General features: G+C 44.0%; 1 protein-coding gene and 1 long non-coding RNA gene across 2 annotated transcripts; one reads left to right on the top strand and one right to left on the bottom strand.

The window, feature by feature from the left end:
• Positions 1-812: 812 nt before the first annotated feature.
• On the top strand, positions 813-22,765 carry LOC119196104 (leucine-rich repeat and immunoglobulin-like domain-containing nogo receptor-interacting protein 1-B). The gene is made up of 2 exons (XM_037451541.2): positions 813-1,085; positions 19,317-22,765. Exons 1-2 carry the CDS (start codon positions 1,074-1,076, stop codon positions 21,174-21,176), a joined length of 1,872 nt encoding a protein of 623 aa, XP_037307438.1. The 5' UTR covers positions 813-1,073; the 3' UTR covers positions 21,177-22,765.
• LOC119200295 (uncharacterized) lies at positions 9,126-9,979 on the bottom strand. The gene is made up of 4 exons (XR_009956044.1): positions 9,907-9,979; positions 9,606-9,774; positions 9,354-9,433; positions 9,126-9,269 (listed from the first exon to the last, which is right to left on the bottom strand). It is a non-coding gene; the product is annotated as an uncharacterized LOC119200295 (long non-coding RNA).
• Positions 22,766-22,996: the final 231 nt, after the last annotated feature.

The following is a 22,996-nucleotide window of genomic DNA, read 5'->3' as shown; positions in this document are numbered from 1 at the left end:
CGTTTTGCGTCGTACTGGTGTGGCGTGCTTTGCCCCTCCCCTCCACCCCCCTGTTTTTAAGTCTTTTCCCCCCCTCTGTGTGTTTTATCGTCCAGCAGAGACCTCGCCAGCTGTGTCTGTGCACTGCAGCCTGCAGAGCACGTGTGCAAGCGGGTGCACGTCGAATGAGGATCGCATTAAAGAGGATCAAGGAGGAACAAGAAAAACAAACGGAATGGATCCAACGCGTAAAAGTAGATGTTCTTTTCCAAGCCTCCGATTTGTGACGGGGGCCAGGAGCCCTTCATGTCCCCCACTGCTCCACTAAGACCACCGCTAATCTGCCACAAACACCCCCTGACTGTGGAGCTTGTGTGCCTCTGCCAGCATGCCTCATTAGCACCGGTAAACCTCACCTCACACTTCTCACTGCAAAGGTGAGTTTTTCTGATAGGGGGGGGGGGGGGTGCTCATCCTCATACTGGCCAGAAGCCTCTAAAACAGAACCCTCCTTATTAAACCTTTCCACCAGTCCTCAGCCATCAAGTGATTGAATGTCCGTCCATATATGCACCCCCCCCTCCTCCTCCCCCTCACTTCCAGCTTCTTTGCGCGAGCGCGCACACACGCACGCACACACGGCGCTAATTGTTTCCCCAGCCCCCCTAACCCGATCATCCCGGTGCCTCCGTGGGCAGAAGGAGAACAACTACAGTCAACAGGGATCCGAGGAGCAGGATGCCGATCAGACCCCCCCGGAGCCTCCCGTTCTCCCAACACACTGCAGCTCCTCCCCCCCCCCCTGCTGCCCCTCCCTCTCTCTCCCCGTCTCTCTCCGCTAGGTGCAGCATGCATGTGAGCGCGTGTGCGAGCATGTCAGCCTATCAGCGCGCGCGGATTTAGAGCATCTGGAGAGGACGCAGGCATTTCTTTTAAATGCCCCACGGACGAGGGGATTCACGCCGCTCGCTCGCGCGCGTCCCTCCGTGCCCCCACCCCGGCCTGCGTCGAGTCCCACGTCCGCGTCCCCATGCTTTCGGAGGCATTTTGAATTCCCGTGGCAACATGGAGCTGCCCGAATTAGAATTCTCTGCATGACAGTCCTGGTAAGTGCGCGCGGCGCAGAGGCTCCGGATCCCATTTGTTATTTTGTTATGGTGCAGTTAATAATGTCACCGTTCCAATTGTGTGTCGTGGGCAACTAGATGGGACGGAGAGGGAGAGGAGGCGGGGGTATTCACTGAGGAGGGCTCCGGGTCTTATTTGTGCTTTGTCATCCGGATGGTTTCATCTGGATGTGTGCGGCGCGGTCCGGGGGTCGATGATGTGCGTCGTCTGGTTGTGCAGCTCGTGGTGTTTGGGGATCATTGCATCGTGTGCTTGGACGCCTGCAAACACACCTGCCGTGTATTCATATATATATATATATATCCCAGGTGAAAGTGTGTGTTGTGGGTCTCTCCCCCGGTGCCGGGGTGGTTGTCGTTCCATCCCTAATCTGCCCTCTGTAACATTCATGTTCATTCAAACCCAGCCCACTCATCTCGACTTATTCATTCTCAGCCGGTTTTGCTCTTGTTGTTGTTGTTGTTGTTATTATTCATTTTTCTGCCCGTGCAGGTGCTTTGGATCTGCCACAGGTTTAGATGGATGGGTGTTTGCGTTGATGCTGATGGGGAGGGTGGACGTGGGGCGATGGTGATCCCGTGTCTGTGCAGCCCCAATAATCTGCCACTGTTTGGATTTCTAAAGCTGGAGTTTTCATAACGACGGCCCGCAACGCTGCAGCCCACAGAGCAGGGTCTGCTCTCCACGTGGGGGCTTCATGAGCCAGACTGAGCTCTTAATTGGGGCCCTGAAATCAAGGTTACGACAGCTTATTGGAGTCTCTCTTTTCTCTTCTTGGTAGTTATTAACGCCCTGGCGCTGCCTGAGCACATCTGCTGTTCGAAAGCACTCAAGGCGATTTTCGCGACGGACTGAAATGAGCACTTTCAAACAGAATTTCACCCATTTACATCTGGTGAACACACGCGTGACTGAAGCCACCTCACACAGGAGAACGGTCTATACTTCTGTAGGACAAGACCGGACAGAATGCGAAGATGTAAATATGTGTTGCGTTTAAATCTGTTTACGGTTCACAGCAATATTCAGTTTTTTGCAGATTGAGACAAATAGTAAAATCACTGTAATAAACCCTGTATTCGTACGATCTTAGCTCTCTTTAGCTCTTAAACAGGTACATCAGCCACCTTAGCAGCCGAAGCTAAATGCTACTTTGTGTTCACCAGCTGGACACAAACCACTGAGTTGTTTTTTCTTACTAACAACAGCTGCCTGCAGAGGCAGCGAGGTAAAGTCGACATGTTCCATTTACACAATACAATCGCTTGTGATTGTGCACAGAAACTGACAGTACATGACAGCTGCATACAGGTGGTGCCCAACGGGTGAAACGGCAAACGGGCGCCTGTTGTTCAACGTGTTTGCGCCCCCACATTCCGCTCCGAGGGCGGGCAGAATACCACTGATGTGGAGTTGTGTTTGCGCGCCCCAGTTAACGTTGATCTATTCAAATAGTCTGCAGTTCCTGACCGGGTGCCCCTTTCAGGTGGCGGACACTTAAAAAATAATAAGCACCCTGCAGAATGAACTCACCCTGACGCCTCGGGGGGTGGGGGGTGGGGGGGATTCAGCTCAAAGGGTTTCTGTTTGTGCGCTCGTGTGTCTTGATCTATTCGACTGATCAAATGTGGATGATTGTTTTATTAACGATTTATTTAATTATTAATGCTAATCAAATATTAAGGACAACACAAACACGTGCCGCTCCCCTCCATCACAAACCTCAACCCGCTTTCACGTGCATTCACGTTCTGCGACATACCACTCTCTACATAACTGAGCAAGGCTCTCACAGTAAGTAAATGTGCCGAGGTAATGTGTTTACAGAAGCCAGTTCAAATGGAATAATGGTCAAAGGGACAAATGACAGGAAGTTTTAACCAGCGTCATTAAAAAAAAAAAGAAAAGAAAGCAATAAGTGCTTTCACGTGAGAGCAGAGTGTTTTGTTCCGGGGGTTCGCTGTGCTCAATGGTGGGTAACAACAGCGGTGTTTCCTTATCAAGCGTGAAGCCAATCTCCCCAGAAGCTGCTGCTACAGACGTGCTGCTAATACACGTCAGCAGAAGGAGTAGAGACTGCGAACCCGAATCCAAGCGAGTCAGTCTGGCCATTTTTATTCATATAGCAAAAGGCAAACGGAGAGAGATCTCTCCAGGAATTTGTTCACGGGAGTATCCAGACGCTTCAACTATTTTAAAAGGATAAAAACGACTTTTATCTGCCATTGGCATATCCTCATCAAATTAAGCCGTTTGCATTATGCTTTTCTTATGCGATACTTTTAAAGGGTGAATGGTAACAAGGCTAAAGACTGAATGAATAACAACCTCCATCTGAAGTCTTTGTAGGGTCTCCTATGGTGCATTTGGTGATTGTGGCCTGTAATGACGGTTATTTTCACTCCGCCACACAACAGTTCATTTGCGATGCTCCAGAAAGGAGCCCGGAGATCATCCAGGGTGTCACTATCTAACCGTCCACCTGCCACCCAGATGGTTCCAGGTAACCCACCCCCGAGGAGCAAGCGGTCTGCTGGACAGACGAATCAAGACCTGTCACGGGATACCCCCGAATTTGCATTTCTGCAAATGTATTCAGAAGGTCACAGTCCTTCAATGTAATAATAACAGCTTCATGCTAAATTTGAGGCAGTCGGGGGGGTGGGGTGGGGGGGGGCTGGCAGGAGGGAGGTCGCCTGTTGTTTGTGCTGCCGGCTGTAGTCCAGCTCTATTGTAGCAGAGCTTGTACAGTGGGAACTAACCTCAGAGGACATCTGGCAAAGAGTCCCTTCCCCTGCCCTTCGTTTGTTCGTCTGGTCACGTTGTCTGGCGGGTTTTTAAAACCAACCTGCCGCCATTCGTCTGGTTTCCTTTCACTTCAAAAGACTGGAAAAGAAAATGTATTGCTTCAGTCTTTGTGAGATAATATGTGGTTTAGCTTCAGGAATCTATATGTCCTTTTTGTTTCTTTATCATCACCTGGGCTGATGCATTCTTTTAAAAAGAGGCAAACAATTTGAAGAAATCAATTTAACAGACACTTGAATGGATAAGTTTCCTTGTAAAATGCAGAGGCACTTCATATTTGCACCGTACCCGGTGATTATTGACCAGTGATTTGGTGTGAAAAGCTCTGAGAATGTCGCCTCGAGCTCTCTACGGAGGGTTGGGAGACGTTTGTTTCAGGTCAAACACTCTTTAGCACGGCATTCAACCCTCTTTGCTCATTTCCAGTCCAAAACATTCTCTAATCCCTGATGGCGAGTAGGGGAATAATTTCCAGCTGATCCTAGCCGCTTGAACATCCCTGTGAGGTACCCCATCCTGTTGATGAGTCCATCAGGAGGAAATAAAACTCAACGTTCATTAGAGCTTGATATATATTACAGTTTAATGAAGAGTAAAATACAACTTTGGCTCGGCAAATGAAACCTCCATCGAGCACTGCTTTTTGTTTCCACAAATGTGAAAGCGTCACACACACCGCTGAGCAGCTCTCAGCTCCTTCCAGTTCATTGTTTGGGTTCAACAAAGCCGGACTGGTCGGGTCTCTCTGGCTCAAGCTGACCTGCCAAAGTAAAACCGTGGGCAGCTGCTCCCGGCTCAGAAGCTGCCACACTGACCGTATGCCGCCGTCGAGCAACCGCTACCCCAAAGAGACCTCGCTCTTTTAGGATTTGTCAGACCCGAGAACGGTTATAATGAATGTGATTACCGGCATATTGCCCAAATCCAAGTCCAACACGTTAGTCGCCAAAGGTTCATAATGCAATGCTGTGGCTTTGTTCAAAGTTTTCTTTTTAGAAAAAAATGACTGCAAAACTAACAAACACTTGAAAAATACAATTTCGCTCACCTCCCCTCCCTCAAGTGGGATCATAAAAATCCAGATTGTTGACACGCAACATACAATAAAGTCAAAACCACATTACCTGTCATTTAACCGACACGTTTATCCAAAGCGACTTACATTGCATTATAACCCATGCGTTACATAATGCCTGGGGAGCCATTGGGGGGGGGGGGTTGGGTGTCCTGCTCAGGGACACTTTGACACGGCACATGGGGCAGCCGGGATTCAAACCACCAACCCAGCGGTCACCAGCGCACCACGCTGCTCCGTGCGCCGCCATCGCCCGCATCTGAAGGCCCGGAGTTGTGATTGTAGTAAAATGTTATTCAAGCGGGGCCGACGCCCACGCGTTTCGGCAGAGGTCTTCTTCGGGGCGGGTGCGTAGGTGTGGGCTCAGAGATCTCCAGTGCTTTAGATATCCCTTCGTTTCCCTTCGTTTGCCTCGAGCCATCGACTCCAAACGGCAACTTTGTTTGCTGAGTGAGGCTTTTACAATGTTTTCTTGTGTTGTTGTTGTTTCATTTTTGAGATGCTAACTTTATTGATCAAACGACAAAGACCGTAAGGATTACACATATTAAAATTCATGGATTAAAAGCCTTCTTCCGCACTGCCGAGGGTTCAGGCTTAAAACGCTCTCTTCCAGTTTGTTTGTTGGCATATTGATCTGCTTTTCTGTTTTTTTTTTGTTTTTTTTGCTTCACAAATCCGTCCAAATTAAAACACGGCTCAACTGAATTAAATCGCCATTGCTATTTCCCCTCTGCTTTGACACGTCAACAACTCTGAATGAATCCCCTTGAGAAACAACGTTGCCGCCCAGGTGAACCGCGGCTCATCAGCTGATGGAGAATATTAAAACGATTCGTCTCGTCCAGGAGACGAAAGAGGTCCCCTCTGATCCCAACGCTGGTTATTTCCAGATCAGTAGTGCGGAGGAAGAACACGTGAGGAGGAAGCAATTCCTGTCAGCCCCGACTTTGCTGTTGGCCGGCACCCCTGGGATACCTCGGAACATGCAGCTGGTCCCGTGGAGGTACACTCTCAGAAAAAAAAGTACAAATCAGTACCTTTAAGGTACAAAAGCTTGTCACTGGGGTGGTACCCTCAAAGGTACATTATTGTACCTTGAAGAAAAGGAGCAAATTTGTACCTTACCTGTGTGTACCTTCTAAGGGACAATACTGTACCTTAGAGGATCAATAATGTACCTTAAACAAAGGTACAATAAAGTACCTCTACAAAAAGGTACAATTTTGTCCCATTGAGGTACCGCCCCAGTGACAAAGCCATTTTGTACCTTTAGGTGGCAAAAAAGTTCCTTTTTATTCCTTAAGAAGTGAAATAAATAAAAGGCAAAACAACTGCATTTTAGACATTTATTTTAGTCCTTAAAATGGAAAATGGTTTAAATCACAGATTCAATAATAATTCATCTCACAACCAGACAATGTAACATCACAAAACAAAATGCCACAATGTTTTAGGATGTCATGTCCAATTTAAAAAAATGTAATACATTTTCTTAAGAACCAACTGAAAACCAAGCTTAGCATAAATGCCGCATACAAACAAACAGTTTATCATCGACACAATACGTATCCAAAGCATGCAAATCCATCACCTCAAAAGGGGAAAGTACAGTCCAGTCCAGTTCATATTTCACCAAGTAGGCGTAATAGTGATGACAGAAAGAAAGAGGAATTAATAGTTTTCCACATAACACCCAATCTGTGTGTATGTTTAGAATATATTTGACCTGAAAAAACAAAGGTATTTTTTCACAGTGCAAATGACCCACAACAAAGACATCTCCCACACAGTATTTAACACTGTTTATCACAACCTCTGTTACTCGGTTGAGTGTAATGTCCTGAAAATTCACATGTTTGTACCTCTCACTAACAGTTATGGAATCCCTAAGAGCTGAAGGAAGAGACTGTAACAGTGTGTTAACACTGCGTCCCATAACCCTCTCATACTCCCCAAACATATTAGTTGAGGAAAATTCCCAACACTGTCTAAACTGATGGCGGCTGCTTAAAGTCGATGTAACATTGACAAAGTTCCTTGAGGAACTAGCTACCTGTTTGAAATACTGATGTTTCCCTTCAAATCTCATGCACCACAAAGACCGTAAAGGACCGTAGGACAACATTAGACGAGAATAATGGATTAAGTAATGACATTTCGGAGTTATTACATTTCCAAACTCTTTTTCCATACCACACAAAAACTCAGAAATTAATTGATCAAGAAGAGGAAGAGACTCTTTTTTAACAACCGGTGCCATTACAATGTCGGCAATTTCACGACACAATAAATAGATTCGCCAGTAACTGCAGCCTTCAGGTATCCTGTGTGCCATCAAGAAGGGAAGTAGGCGGAATAAACACCACTTCTGTGAAGCAGATCCAACAACACTGGATCCATGTAAAATATTTTCTGAGAAAGGTACCGGCTTATTTGTCCTATCATTTTGTCCAATAGACATCTTTCTTAGTTCCTCATTTAGTTCTTGTATGGTTATATGTTTTTCTTGATGAGCTTTACATACAACAAGCCTCAATACCAACGGTGCTACACCCTCCAAGAAATCATGCATGACATCTGGAGGAAGAGATGTTGTGACGTCAAAGTAATCTAACTGGTCAAATACACATCCACCACGAACTCCATACATTCCTTTGTTTTCTGGATTTTGTCTTACACATTCTAAATGGTACCTGTGTACATCAACATTTCTTAGAACAAAATCTGATTCACTGAAGTTCATTCTCATCTCAGAGTGAGTAGCCATGCAGTATCTACATATTCGACCAGCACCAAAAGACATGGTAAATCCACCTATCATGTGAGATGACAGATTGTCTCCCAATATTGCAGCTACAGCTCCAAAAACATGCTTCTCCATGCCATTAACAATGATAGTTAGTCCCTCTGATGACAGTTTCTTAAGGTCATCCAGTAATGGTTTCAAAATTACATCTAGACCAAACTTTTTGACATGAATGTAACGAACAAGCAAAGCTAGATGGATATGTTTTAGCTGTGAGCAGTACTTTGAACCTACGTTTCCAACAGTGTAGTAAAATGCACAAAGTTTGTGCTTGTTACGTTTAGAACCCAGTGGATAACACACCTCAAATTCATCCTCATACAGGTGTAACCTTAGAGCATCTGGATTATCTGCAAATACCTTGTGGTCCCTGAAATATAATCCATCTCTATAATCAGTTAAAACATGTACATCTCTTTCACAGTTTCGCTCTCTCTGCATAGAATCCCAAACATCTTCACGGGAGCAGTATTTCTGAAGTACATCACAAATGGGTACATAAGAGTAGCTTCCAACTTTATGACCACTTGGGTCTCTCAGTGCGTAGTCTACAGGTTCAGTCATTGCAAGGTTGGATTTGCAGTAGTTTTTCAACATATGCGGAGACCTAACAAGTTTTGATGCCTCTGAAAAAAAGTCAGAGCACTGCAGAACTTCATAAAGTTCAGGACAAGATTCCACATTGAAGCCATTTTTTTCAAGATGATATTTTAGAAATTCATCATAGTTTGCTTTAAAGAAGTCAAACAAAAAATTTACGTCATCCAGTATTTCTTGTTGAACAGTCTGAGGAAGGTGGTTTTTTTCCCTCGTTTTCAGAATAAAGCCAAAAAGATTCTCTCTAAACTGCACTAACAGTTTATTCATCTCCGGAGGTTCAGGAGGATTGACAGCATCACTGGGCCCCTGCTCCTCCTCGCCCACTACTGTTTCCTGTATGTCATGAGCAGTGGCTCGTCTGGCTATAATGTCTTTATGCTTCCTGTAAATATGTCGTCTGAAGGACTCATATTTAGAAAATGTTGATTGACAATTGTTAAGGCCACATTTTATGGTAAAATGTGGCTCATGAGCATGAACAAGTCCGATGTGCTGGATTAACTTCACCAATGTGAAGGCTCTTCGAGAGCATTTAGGACAGCTGAATGGTGTACGCATTGCTGTTGTTGATCAAGCTAAAATGTTGATGACCCTGGTCACACTAACAGGTAGAGGCTTGTCACCAACCTCAGACATTTTTAGAACATATCGTTGAATGAATATCAGGGTGTTCTTCAGGCGAGATGGATATGCCACGTTGTAGATGAAGTAAGCACAAAAAGCAGCAATAACACCTTCCTCCAAACCAAGCGCCATGCAGACTGACTGTCCATCCAGTTTGACCACTGCAGGGACCCTTCGAGTGAGCACAGTCCTCCAGTCAGCGACAGCGTCAAGTTGTACAGTAGGATATGGCGATGGTGGCTGATCCTGCAAGAGATCATAAAGTAGTTAAATTAAAAAAATCTACCACAAAATATTTATTAAAAAAAAATACTGTTCATATATACACACCTTCCCAAGTATGACGAGAATGTCATTTTTCTCCCTGAACAGGATCGGCAACAGCAGGATTGCAGCTCTGAAATCAATCCCTGAAAATTAAAAATTAAGTAAAAAAAGAAAAAAGGAACTGTATTACGTGAATGTACAGTGTATTTTTTCTTAGTTAGACCTTATCTTGTCTAAAGAAAAATAGAAAAGATATTAAGCTTAAATGGCTCCACAACACTAAGGGTGACCATGGCTAATCAGCGAGTTACTTACCAGGGACATCTTCGGTGAGGGCAGCCTCTCTTTCCTCCAAAACCAGATCTGCAAGGGGAGATTTGCTTTGAGTCAATCTAAGCACTGTGGGTACTAGGACCCTAAAGCCATCTTCGAATCTTCGGCAGATATTCATTTCATCATGAAGCCGGCCCATTTCCTGAAATAGCTGCAACACAGTACAAACAAAAACCATGTCACAACATTATTATAGGATTTTAAAATTAAATTTCAAAGAGAGCCTTTAGTAATTTAATATGAACTCCCAACAAATGTAAGGAAATAAAAAATGTAGACAAACCCCACATGGACTCTTAAGGAATGGATATTTGTTAATGGCTTCTTCGACAGTCATCCCATTGGCGATCTCTCGCCTTCTCCAAGCGAATGTCCTCATCATCCGTTCCTCCACCATTCGGGCATCTGGCTGTGTCTTCCGGTACTGGTCCTGCAGGACTTTCACATGGCTCGCTACTGAGGTATCATCCTCCCCAATAATATCCACCTCCTATGACACAAAAGGATGACAAACCTTTGCTCATTTGACAGTTGCTTTTCCCCTTTTTAATGTTTATGAAAAATGAGCCCTTGATAATAATTTATTACATTTTATAAAGTGCTTTATCATAGCTACTTAAAGGCACTTTACAGGGGGAACTATTCTATACCATGCTGGGTTAAGGGGCTAACCATTGGGCCACACTGTGTGTAAAACATGCACACATAGATATACAACGAACCAATGAAGATGCTCTGACCTTTGATGTCTTGGCTCGTTTGCTTGTGTTTTCTTCGTGTTGCAAAGGCTTTTTGTGATGACCAAATTTCAGTTTCATTCTTCTCACCTCCTCATCATCTATCAGTGGCACTCGCTCATATTTGAACTTACGTTTGAGAGACATGTGCCAGGTATGCTATTTAAAAGAATATAAAATTGAACAATTAAATAGGCATACAAACCACTTGCAGAAAACTGAAAGCACAAGCATGAAAATACATGCAGGAAAACAATGTGTGCATAAAAAAGCAGAAAACATAGTTAATATCTGGACTGCATTAGTACTCTAGGTATAATAAAGGTTGGCAATAAATAATCTGTCAGCTCACATAACCATTGCCTTCTTTGTCCTTTAAGAAAGGGTACTTCAAAATCAGGGCCTTGCACACTTTCACATAGTCATCATTGGTCGGGAACCTGTAACCGATGCAAAAGAAGGTGAGGAATGTAACATCAGACATAGTATTAATAACTCGATTGCCGTAATAAATTTGGGTTTCAAAACTTACATTTTGATCAGGGCCATGGTTTCATACAATGTTCTCACGATTTTGTTCCGATCGGATCTCTCAATATTGCATGGCGGTTTTTGGTCCAATTTTGTCTGAACATCTCTGGGAAATTTAGGAATGATGAAAACTGCTGGGAAGGCTGATGATGGGATGGCATGACTATGGTGAAATAAAAGAATAGTCTTAAAATGTATGGAAAATTAACCACACTGTAACAATACAAGTTTAATTCCTGCAGTGTAAAGTATCATCAGGAAAATGTAGATAAAGTATTAAACCAGTGTAGTGTGAGTAAAGGACCCAACCAGGCATGTTTAATGGTCTCATCATCTCAGCTGGACCGTTATATTGTTGGCTAGTTTACTTTAGAATCAAACATCAGATTTTATAAACTACATGTGTTATGTGTGCAGTAATCTTAATGTGTAAAGTAACTAAAGTAACTAGTAACTAAAGCTGTAACAGATGAATGTAGTGGAGTAAAAAGTCCAATATTTCTTTCTGAAATGTAGCTGAGTAGAAAGTGGCATGAAAAGAAAAGACTCATGTACCTCAACATTTGGTCTGAAGTACAGTCCTGGAGTAAATGTACTTAGTTACATTCTACAAGAGTGTGTACACACTAATGCATAATGTTATACTACATAAATTACCAGAGCCAGGTGAATTCAGATCCAGATAAAAACATTCAGTAGTAACCGTAAAGATAGATTATATGGCTATGAGATTATAGTTATTTTCCATGGTTTTTAGGCCTGACGTTATGACAATCACATAACATAACAGTTACAGGTACCTTGATTCCGCTGTAGCCTTCTCTGAATGTACCGGGGCAGGCTCAAGGGTTAGTGTCACGGTTTCTTTCCACTGCTGAACAAATCGGTTGAATTTGGCTTGCTTCTTAAATGATCCTTCAAAGAGGTATGAAACCATCCTCTCAGTCAATCCATAGTCCACTGCTTCTCCGTCAACTTCATTGTCTAACATACAATATAGAAGAAAAGAAAAAACAGCAATGTTAACCACAACTGTGGTAACAGCATTCAACAATTTAAAAAGGTACATTATGTCAGACTGTAAAGTTAATGTAAGTCAATGGAATAGTTTTGATCCAGTTTGGTTCATTGGGTATTTTTCTCATATTCAGAGGCTTGCCGTTTGGTCCGGACTTTGAGAAGCCCTAATATCCATATAAAAAACACACTGAAAGTATTTAGGCGTAGCTACGCTGGAAATGTGTGTCTGTGTGACACACACACACAGACACACATATATTAATATCACGTAACGTTAGGCCTATCTTGCTTTTTTTCCAGGACAGCGGGTTAAGTATTGAAAAAAGTTAAACCCAATAATGATAGTAATCGGTTTATTTTTTATAACGACAGCTAGCTAACTAGTTAAAATTACTCGAAAGGGAGGTTAACCGTTGGTCTGTTCAGTCAGTTAACCTGACTGGTGTTGTAATTTAAGGTCGGTCTTAACGACATGGTTTTACGAAAATGCTCTAAGACAGTTTGACAACAAAATGAAGACTAAATCATAATTTCAAACCCTCACTGGCAACCGATAGTGCCATTCAGCCCAAATGGCTTTGCTTTAGCACTAAAATATTTCGGAACAAAAGACTGTTCGGCGGCAAAAAGTTTTTTTTTTCCATCGTTCTCTTCTGATCATAGCCTCCATCAGCTAGCTGACGTAAGTCAGAATAAAAGACTTTGGGGCGCCAAAAACGTCTCTCATCCTCTGACGCAGTAGCTTTATAGCTAACGTTAACGTTGTGGAATGGCAATAGGGGAGATAATACTGCTAATGCTTTAACTAACTAGTTAGTTAACGTTAATAATGGCAATCATCAATGTTGAGTCTAGCTAGCTAGCTAGCTAGCTAATGTTGTGTATGAACTTGGCTAGCACTAACAGTAGCTAACGGAAAAAGTTAACTTCCAACTTTGAATATCAACACCACAGACACTGATTAAAAAATCAAATAATTTACCTTTGAATTTACTCCTCTCCTCTTCAGTGACCTCTACTCCAAAACGAAGTAACTCCGTGATTAAATCCTCCGTTGATAAATGGCCAAGCGCCATCCTCCCGACTTTGATCGACGCTGACAGAGACTGATAGTTGGATCACTGTGTATTCACTCATGTATCCTTCCGCGCTGCAATTTTTATGTCTCCGCCGAGTCGAGCTCTGGTTAGCCTGTAGCTAGATCCTTTCAATAGAACACAACTTAAAGCATAAACAATTATCTGTCAGTTTTATTCTAATATAACTAGGGTAACGGGTTTGAAAATCAAATTCTTCAATACTGTTTGTGAATATAAATAATTACACACTCCACCTTAACATGATTAAAAATGATTCAATGGCACACTCCACCAAAAAAACTTTTGCCCATATCTAAAAACTTTAGGCTACAGTAAATAAGTTTGAAAGTATAGGTTAACTTGTGTTTCTATATTGAGAGATTACATTTTCTGCTGAGATGAGCATCCACTAATTCCTGCAGTTTTACATTTAAACATTAAGGTACGAATATGTAAGGAACAAAAATGTACCTTAGACCCTGAAAAGTCCACAATGTACAATGGAAGGTGTGTAATTGTACCTTAAAAGGTGCGTAATTGTACCTTAAAGATACATTTTTGTACTTTTAAGGGTACATTTGCAAAGTTTGTACCTTAAGGAACAAAAATAGACCTGTATTGTACCTCTTTTTCTGACAGTGTAGGCTGCACAGTCGGAAGGAAGCACGCGGACTGAAGGACTGAAGGATTACACACGCAGCACCAAAATTTGGTCTTTAAAGCTCGGGTTCACCATCGTGAATGTTCTCTGAAAAACAACAATTGATGTGTTTTTCACGTGATGGCTCTGTAGTTTCTTTGATTTGACTAGATTTGAAATGATAAAAGTATTGCATTAGTTGCAGGGCTGGTGCACGCGTTGCATTAACCACAGTCCTGGTTGAGAAAAGGCTTCTCTGAGCATCGGAGGAAACGCTAATCACCATTCGGAGAGAAAGGCCAAGTTCTGATACCCGACTTGGATGATGGGATAAGTCGTCCGTGGGATTTATTTTCCACTCACGGACGTCTGCTTGAAAGGGGAAATGTTCTCACGTGTGCTGTCTCTTTTAGTTTTCCAACTGCACTTAAAACTTCCCAAGATAGATGACATGTTTTCACAAGATATCATCGTTTGGCCATGATGGTTCTTTCTTGGCGTAGTGTATTCCTGTCGGTGATCCTCGCATGTTAAATATTTGGATAGGGTGATGGTGGAAGGACACAACATGCTTTTAACACTGCAGGAAGCTGTTTTTTAATGAAAAGCCACTTTGAATATTAGTGAAATGCTTTTGACACTGCTTGTCTGTCAGAGCACAATCATGCGAGATACGAGACGCTTCTGTTTATTTGCTGTAGAATTAGAAGGTTTGAGTGCTGGAACATGCCGGAGAGCACTGGAGCCTTGGTGAACCGTGTCGATCCGGTGCACCGTGGCGCTCGACGCCACGCAGGCGCTTGTACCTTTATCTACGGAGGATTTGTTTTCACGGGATTTCTGGTTCCTCGCCGCTGGCTCCTCTGCAGGATACAGATTAGCCGTCGCCGTGGCTCTTAAGTGTCTACATTCAACCTGCGAGCGTTTGATCATCTTCGCAGGTCGCCGGGTTTGTTGTAGCTGTCGCGTGTGCAGATCTGAACGCGCCAGATGTCTGGCTTCTTCGACATCGACGTCGTCCCATGAGAATCTTGAGGCTAGATGTAAAAACCTTTTTTGGATTTGCCGATACAATGTTGATGATTAAAGTGCAAACCAAAAAGCACTGAAAACATCAGCTGTTTGGACACGCTTTCCGCACTAGTCTGCTAATAGAGACTCGTCCCAGACACGTCAGCACTTTCATGTGCTGATGTCGAGCTTTTCTTGTTTGTTTGCTTCGGGATTTTAAAATGTTTGCATTTAATTTGTCAGGTGAACACAAACATTTTATATGAGGCAATCTTCATCTTTTTTAATCCTTTTAACTTGCTGTTGCTGTAGCTGGTTGTTTTTAGCTTAATCTTGTATTCTCTAAACATTGCAAAGCATTTTGGAAATTGTCGCCAATTGTATTGCCAAAAAGTATTGGCAAAAGATCCCAATATGTTCAAGTCAATCTAAGAAAGACTTACGGACTTGTGGTATCACGTAGATAACATCTCTGAGCAGACTAATACATATTCATTCCATGATGTGTTCAATATCAAACAACATGCAATCTTTTAACATTTTATTTAGTTATTATTAACAATTAACGACCATTGGTGACATTAGAGAAGTGAAGGAACAAGAGTTCACACTTACTTCACAACGTGTGAAATTAGGCTTCTCAGGCTGAAAAGCTGCTTAAACAAACAACAACTGAAAAGTGTATCGGGCAGAAGGACTCATCGATGAGACGGACCACCACACGGGGGGGAGGGGGGGTCATCTCTAAACGCTATTTTTCCCCTTCTTTGACTCAACACCCTGATGACATCCAGGCAATCAGTTCCGTGATCCATTGCACGCCCTTTTGATAAGATGAGCCTTCATGGCTCCCCGGGGTGGGGGGTCGGGGGGTTGAGGAAAGCATCATCAACCTTCATGTGTGGGGTGTAAGAAATGTGTCTACAAAAACATTGCACAACATCCCCTGTTCTTTTTTCCCCTGTGAAAAAAGGTATTTAATTAAGAACTCTAGTGTAACATTTCAGAGCATTTGACTCTTTTTTTTTAACTGGTTAACACAATTTTTCATAACAATGTGTTAAGTCTGATGTAATTTAATTGCAAATAAGTCATATTTTGGGATGGCGACAAGTCAGCTAGGAAAAAAAATGAATAGAAATCACATCACCAGTTCCCAAAACCTGCCCACACATACTGCAAAACAAAATGCTGAATTATTTAACATACCAAGGGAAATGCTCTCAGAACTCAAGCTGCATTGATGATTGAAGGTGGCTTCAGGTTGGAAGTATCCGACAGGGACATTGTACACAAATACGCCACAGATTCCACTTAATAATGCAAATACCCCAGAAACAAAAAGGACATATGTGCACCGATGCCCGCAGCTCATCTGTCTGCATTCTGCCTGCAGAGATCCTTTGGCCCGTTAGCCGTGCGCACACCTCCCTCCGGTTTCTCCCGAGTCCGACCACGAGGCCGTGCGAGAGGCAATGCAGGCGTCCCGGGCAACGGGAGCCCCGTGCAGAGCTGAGACATGCCTTTGAGGGACGGCGGTGAGACGCCGAGAGGCCCGCGGAGAAAAAACGCAGGCGGGCAAGCGGAAAAACACTTCTTTTCTTCCATCTCAGGCAAAGCATTTCAATTATATTTTTTATCACGAGCATTTGTGGAAAATGATGAAACACTGAGAATTTCCGCGACGCGGGGGCTGCATCGAGCTCCGTCGCCGCTTCAAACTGCGGAGTTAAAAGATGTTTTCCTTCGGTGAGTTATGACCGGGTCACGCGACCGACGACTCATTCGAACGTTGAGCCGAGGCAGACTCCCCGAGAGGAGACTGTGACAGGGGGAGGGGTCCGTGGAGAAAATGAGAGGACAGAAAAGAAGGAAAGGGCTCCAAGACCTGCAGGAAAAAGAAATGGAAAGAATCGTGGCAACGGATCGAGGGGATAAAATGGATTCTTTTTCCAATTCTTAGAGGATTCCAGACACCAATCCAAACATGTAAAGCGTAAGAAGTGTGTGTGTGTGTGTGTGTGTGTGTGTGTGTACACATAACGCACTTATTGAGAGGCAGCTCTCTGTTTCAGAATCTGAGCTCCAGTTCCACGCAGAGTGGTGATACAGCGAGCAGATCTGAGCGCCGAGGCCACACTACACCGATAGTCCCCCTGCCCTTTACTACTCTCTGAATCATAAATCATGCATGCCACTCTGGTAAGCAGATCGCCACCGCATTTCGGCTTTTTTTTTTTTTTTCGATTCGCAAAGGACATCCGTGAGTCTCGGCTTGATTCATAAGGCCCCCGACTTGAAGAGATGAAACGGAATGAAATCACACTGCGTGTCGAGCGATCGGTGGATCACGGTGGATGCACAATGGATCAGGGTTTTTGTGTTTTTGGAAAATATTTTGAAAATCCCCATTGAAAACGAGTCATGCTAAAACGCACGCAGTCTAGAGCGAGACAGGCCGGGGCGGTGGATAGCAAAGCAACCACACAGGTGGACGGCGAAAAGCTTTTCATTCGGACTGTTTATCATCATTTCTCACACACCCGAAGAGCCCGACATACGCAGCCCTGCACAAAGGAGAACACTTGCAAGTGAAAATGGACGCCGCAATTACCGCTTCCATTGGGACTCCTCCGACCACAATCCCTCAACTGCTCGAGTCCCGCGGCTCTAAATCACCACGAGAGTGATGTTTAATGCGTGCGCGTGCGATGAAAGAATCAGTCGGAAGCTCACGCCACCGGGTCTTAATTTATTTTCTATTTTCTCGGCGCTGGGAAGGCGAGGCGAGGCGGCCAGAGAGGTTTCTAAATGGCACGGCGCCGATGACGCCAAGCGCTCCCACCACGCGGTGCCTGTTCAACGCCCACGTGTGAAAAGCATGATAAATATTCTGACAGACAGTATTATCTTCTCATAATGGGATTTCCTCTTTGAAATCCAAAAAGACACATTTTTCCCTTACGTCACGGATTATTGTTTAATGATATCACAATAATGTGGAATTTAATTACCCCCCCCCCCCCCCCCCCATTGCAAAGCAACACGCTACTTGTTCATCACATCCCACCAACGTTTTGCTTCAGTGTTCACCTGCTTTTGTTGAGCAAAAAAAAAAAAGCCAAAATAATGCACAGATCAGGGCCTGATTTCTCTTACTTTGCAAGAGGCTATTCTTCCACTCGCCGTAGCTTCAAACTGAAGACGCGTGATTGATGTGCGAAGCAGAGCTTGAAGGTTTTAGCAGGTTAAAGTTCCCCTGAGTCGAAATCAAATAGGGGTTTAAAGTCCTCCGACAACCTCCTTCTCTCCATTTATCAGCGCTGGGCAGAAACCCGTGTTTCAGGTCAGCGGAAGGTCAGGCGCTCCGCTGTGGCGCGGGGAACTTAAGTTTGCAAATTTTTCAGGGAGCCCCGTTGCAGCCTTTTGAGATGCATGCGGCTGCAGGCTTTAGCACAAGCGAGCATTAGATTTTTTGTTTTAGCGCCAAAGGCGAAAGAAATCTGACAATAGCTAACACAGGTTAGCAAACCATGACGTCATATTAAACATTACCGGAGAGAAATGGAGTGAAGCGAGGACAAACAATAAACAAATCTCCCCCCCCCCCCACCAACTTGAAAATAAAGAGTTCAGCCACCCAAAATAAAGACAAACAGTACTGAACTCCCCACCAAACAAATGTCAGAGAACCCCAACGAAAACATCCCCGGTATTTAGCTGAGCTGCCTGACATAAAGGGGCCTTTTCATGAGCGCACAGGGAGGAGTTTATGTGGGGCGTTTTGCTGACGCGCCTCGGGTTCGCTCATCAGGGACCCGGCGAGGGGGCGTGGCGGGCCCTCAAACACACACACACACACACACACAGTGCGTGCTGAATCACGTCAGGGGGACGTAACAGAGCCATTTAAAGATGTACTGCGGCATTTTCTTGGCTGCTAATTAAAAACAAAGGGGCCTGTATGAGCGGAGACAATGTGTCCCTGATATTGGCAGTAATTGTTTTCGGCGTGCTCAGAAGTCAGAAGCACAGCAGGGTGGTTATATGGTGTGACCAAGTCCTTTTAATGATTGGCTGATTTCATTTCTTGTGAGGGAAATTACCATATAATGAAATGTTATGCAGGGAAAGGCTTATAGCATTTTAAAGGTGTGCAGAAAAAAAGCCTTTGCAAAAGTTCAGAAAATAGATTTGTTTTATGGCGTGAGGAATGTATTCAGCTCATACTGTAGGTTATGTTGGGAAAATAGGCTCAATGGTGCCTCATTAGAATCAGATAATGCTAAGAAATTGTAACTGTAAAAGCAATAGGTCATCAAACTGCCCCAGAGTTTTAATAAACTTAAAAGCATTTCAATGACATTTGAGAGAATTAAATGCAAGGATATCGTTTCAGTGAATTAATTATTGGACCATAAAATACAATATATCCTTGTTATTTGCACACATTTGGAAATCTCATCTCATCTCAAGGTTAATAATTAAATGAAGGGAAACCATGTCAGTGAATAGACTCACGGTCGCTTTTGCTTCCTGGGAGAAGCCTTCAGCAGTGTGTTCATTTTGTATGAAGGACATACTCAATTGTCACATCCATTAAAAAACATCCATCGACAATCCGTTTAAAACTATTTTTTTTACGACCACTCCTCTTTTTCCCACGTGTCCGCAGGTGAGAAGCAGGATGGTGTTGGGGGAGGCAGGAGGGCACAGCTACTTGGTGGCATGCTGGCAGCCCATCCTGATCCTCATGCTTGGCACCGTCCTTTCTGGATCCACCACCGGCTGCCCCTCCCGCTGCGACTGCAACGGCCAGGAGCGCTCCGTCGTGTGCCACCGACGGAGGCTGGCAGCCCTCCCCGAGGGCATACCCACCGAAACCAGGCTGCTCGACCTGAGCAAGAACCGCCTGAGAACCGTGGGCACCGAGGAGTTCATCGACTACCCTCAGCTGGAGGAGCTGCAGCTCAACGAGAACACTATTTCATCCATCGAGCCCGGGGCCTTCGGCAACCTGATGAACCTCCGGACTCTGGGTCTGCGCAACAACCAGCTCAAGCTCATCCAGCTGGGGGTGTTCACAGGCCTAACCAACCTCACGCAGCTGGATATAAGCGAAAACAAAATTGTCATACTCCTTGATTATATGTTCCAGGAGCTGTACAACCTGAGGGCCCTAGAGGTCGGTGACAACGACCTGGTATTCATCTCGCCTCGATCATTTCACGGCCTGAGCAACCTTGAAAGCCTCAACATTGAGGGGTGCAATCTGGCCTCAGTGCCCACTGACGCCCTCAGCCATCTGCATAACCTGCTGTCGCTTCGACTACGCTATCTCAACGTCACCGTCATAAAGGATTACTCCTTTAAGAGGCTTTATCGGCTCAGAGTGCTCGAGATTTCCCAAATGCCCGCTCTGGAGACCATGACCGGAAAATGCTTGTTTGGGCTCAACCTCACATCATTGTCCGTCACAAACTGCAGCCTCTCCGGCATCCCCTACCAAGCCGTCAGCCACCTCCGATATCTTCGCCTTTTGAATTTGTCTTTCAATCCCATTCGTACTGTGGAAGGGAACAAACTGTTCAATCTCCAGAAGCTTCAGGCTTTTCATTTGGCGGGTGGGCGATTGGATGCCATTGAGCCCTACTCATTCCGGGGACTCAACCACCTCCGTGTGCTCAACGTATCCGGCAACAGCCTGAGCACCCTGGAGGAGTCTGTCTTCCACTCGGTGGGGAACCTGGAGACGCTGGCGTTGTACGAAAACCCGTTGGCGTGCGACTGCCGCTTGCTCTGGGTCTTCCGCCGGCGGTGGAGGCTCAACTTTAACAGACAGCAGCCCATGTGCGCTTCACCAGAGGTCGTTCAAGGAAAAGAGTTCAAGGACTTCCCGGACATTCTCCCTTCTGACTATTTCATCTGCCAGAAATCAAAGATCGTGGATTATAAGGTCCAAGAAAGCCACGTGGACGACGGAACAACGGTTCATTTCACTTGCCAAGCTGAGGGCGATCCAGTCCCCGTGATAATGTGGCTATCCCCCAAGAAGGACTACATCACGACCAAGACTGCGGGGTCAAGACTTTCTGTGTCTGGCGAGGGCACGTTGGAGGTTCGCTACGCCCAGATCCAAGACAACGGTACCTACTTGTGCATCGCAAGCAACGCGGCAGGCAACGACACCAAAGCCGCTCACCTTTTTGTGCACAGCTACTCCCCCAACTGGCCCCACCAGCCGAACAAGACATTCGCCTTCATCTCAAACCAGCCCAGCGACGAAGGTGCAAATGTGACCCGGGCCTCAGTTCCATTCCCGTTTGATGTAAAGACCCTCATTATCGCAACCACCATGGGATTTATCTCTTTCCTGGGAGTCGTCCTCTTCTGTCTTGTGATATTGTTCCTCTGGAGTCGAGGGAAACAAAATAGAACAACAAGTATAGAGGTTGAGTACGTGCCGCCTAAGGAGGAGCCAGAGGAGGCCAGTCCGACCGAGGCACCCGTACAATTCAACATGAAAATCATGTGAACTTTGAGCGGAGGCCATCTGACAAACTGCAGTTGGGATGCATACTATCTTCTCTTCAAATGTGTATTCAAGTGGATAAGAGGGAGAAATTGCACAGCAGCAAAAAGCATCTTGACGATATACCCTTGACTTTTATTTTGTTTTTTTACTTGGGGAATCGAGTCTTTAAAAATAAATGTTGAATTTAAAATTTCTGTAAATTTGTATTGGCAATACTCAACCAGTGTGTTAACATGCACACAACAACCCGATTATCCCCGTTTAACCAAATTGAGGTGAAGGTTGAAAAAGAGCACATGGATCACAGCTGCTGGATTTTCCAAAAAAATGAACCGAAACGGCGGGTCATTGTCTGGAAGGATGTCAGTACGCAGGTACAATCTTTCAATCAGCACCAGTTAAGACAAATATCTTGTTGGGATTTTAATGTTGTCTCTTGCTTTGATTGATGTTCGAAGCACGATAACCCAAGTTCTGTTTTCTTGAATGATGTATAATGTCGCAATGAGCATTTGAGTGTTAAGACACGAGCGTTAGGGGTGATGCTAGGTCAATTTAAAAATAAAACAAATATATGTAAAGAATATAGGTATATTTTAAGAAAATAAAGAAGTGTTTAAAATATAAATGTATACATCAAACGTTGAGAGAGGAAAATAACAGTATTATAAGTGTTAAGTAATAGTTTGGGGGAACCGTTCTTAATATTTAGAGAAAGGAGGTGTAAGATTATAACAAAATGTCATGTTTTGAAAATATTTATGGATTGTGATTCTCTGAAATGATTTTACATGTTTTTATAGTTTTCTATTAACAATCCTTTGGAGCAGAGACCTTGATGTTTCACATGGAAGAAAAGTCAAAACCCTCCGTTACAGATCAAACACCTTGTCAACTGGGCTTCATCTTAAAGACCAATCAGTTACAAAGACCGGGATCATTTATTAACCTGGTGACAGGTGCATTTGAGGATCTGTGCATGTTAACACACTGAGTACAAGAACAATGAGCCAGTCCTACAGTATGTGCTCCTTTCTACCAGCAAAAGGAAGCTGTGTCATTAAATGTATTAACATGTTCAGCTATACGTATTCTTTCTGTATTTTATTCTTTACCTGTACATTATGCTTATGGCACAATAGTGACGCTTTTTAATGGCTGTGAGTTTTGGAAATTATAACAATCTAAAGAGCAGATTCAGCTTGAGTTACTGTTTTTTATGTGACTAAACAAAACAAAAAAAGACTACTCTTGAAAGTTATCAGAATTTGTCATCAAGTGAAGAAAAAAGCTTGTTTACCCACTTGGCAGCTCGGTGGTTCCTGAGGTCATATTGTCACTGGTTGATCTGAAAAACGCTGACGTTATTCATTTTTTGCCTTAAGTAACCCAATTTCCAGCTTTTAGCTGAGCACTACCCAATATTTATGCATTAAATGGAGTTTTATGCCATAGGGACTTTTATGTTGTCTAATTAATTTCACAGTCAAGGTCTGCTCTGAAGATAATATGTTCATTAACTCTTTAACTACTTGTTTAAATGGGATGGGCAGATGGAAATTCTATTAAAATAAAAACATTTTATACTACTGGCTGCTTATTTTATAATCTAATCCACTATAAAAAATGAATTTGAAGACACGTCGCTGAGAGGGGATCTACTGTCTTGAATTTAAAGTCCACAGAGCTCATTGCTTTCCTTGAGAGGCACAAAGTGAAGCACACTTCCCAGAATACCTCTTAAATCCTCACTCTGTGCAGGGTTTTAATGTTGGTGCTTTCCAATGGGATCATAACAGGGCACTCAAGGAACTGGATGT

The sequence above is a fragment of the Pungitius pungitius genome, chromosome 4, assembly GCF_949316345.1.
Source record: "Pungitius pungitius chromosome 4, fPunPun2.1, whole genome shotgun sequence".
In the NCBI taxonomy this organism is placed as follows: domain Eukaryota; kingdom Metazoa; phylum Chordata; class Actinopteri; order Perciformes; family Gasterosteidae; genus Pungitius; species Pungitius pungitius.
The sequence above is the reverse complement of the archived record's forward strand: the minus strand, read 5'-3'. Positions and strand labels throughout refer to the sequence as shown.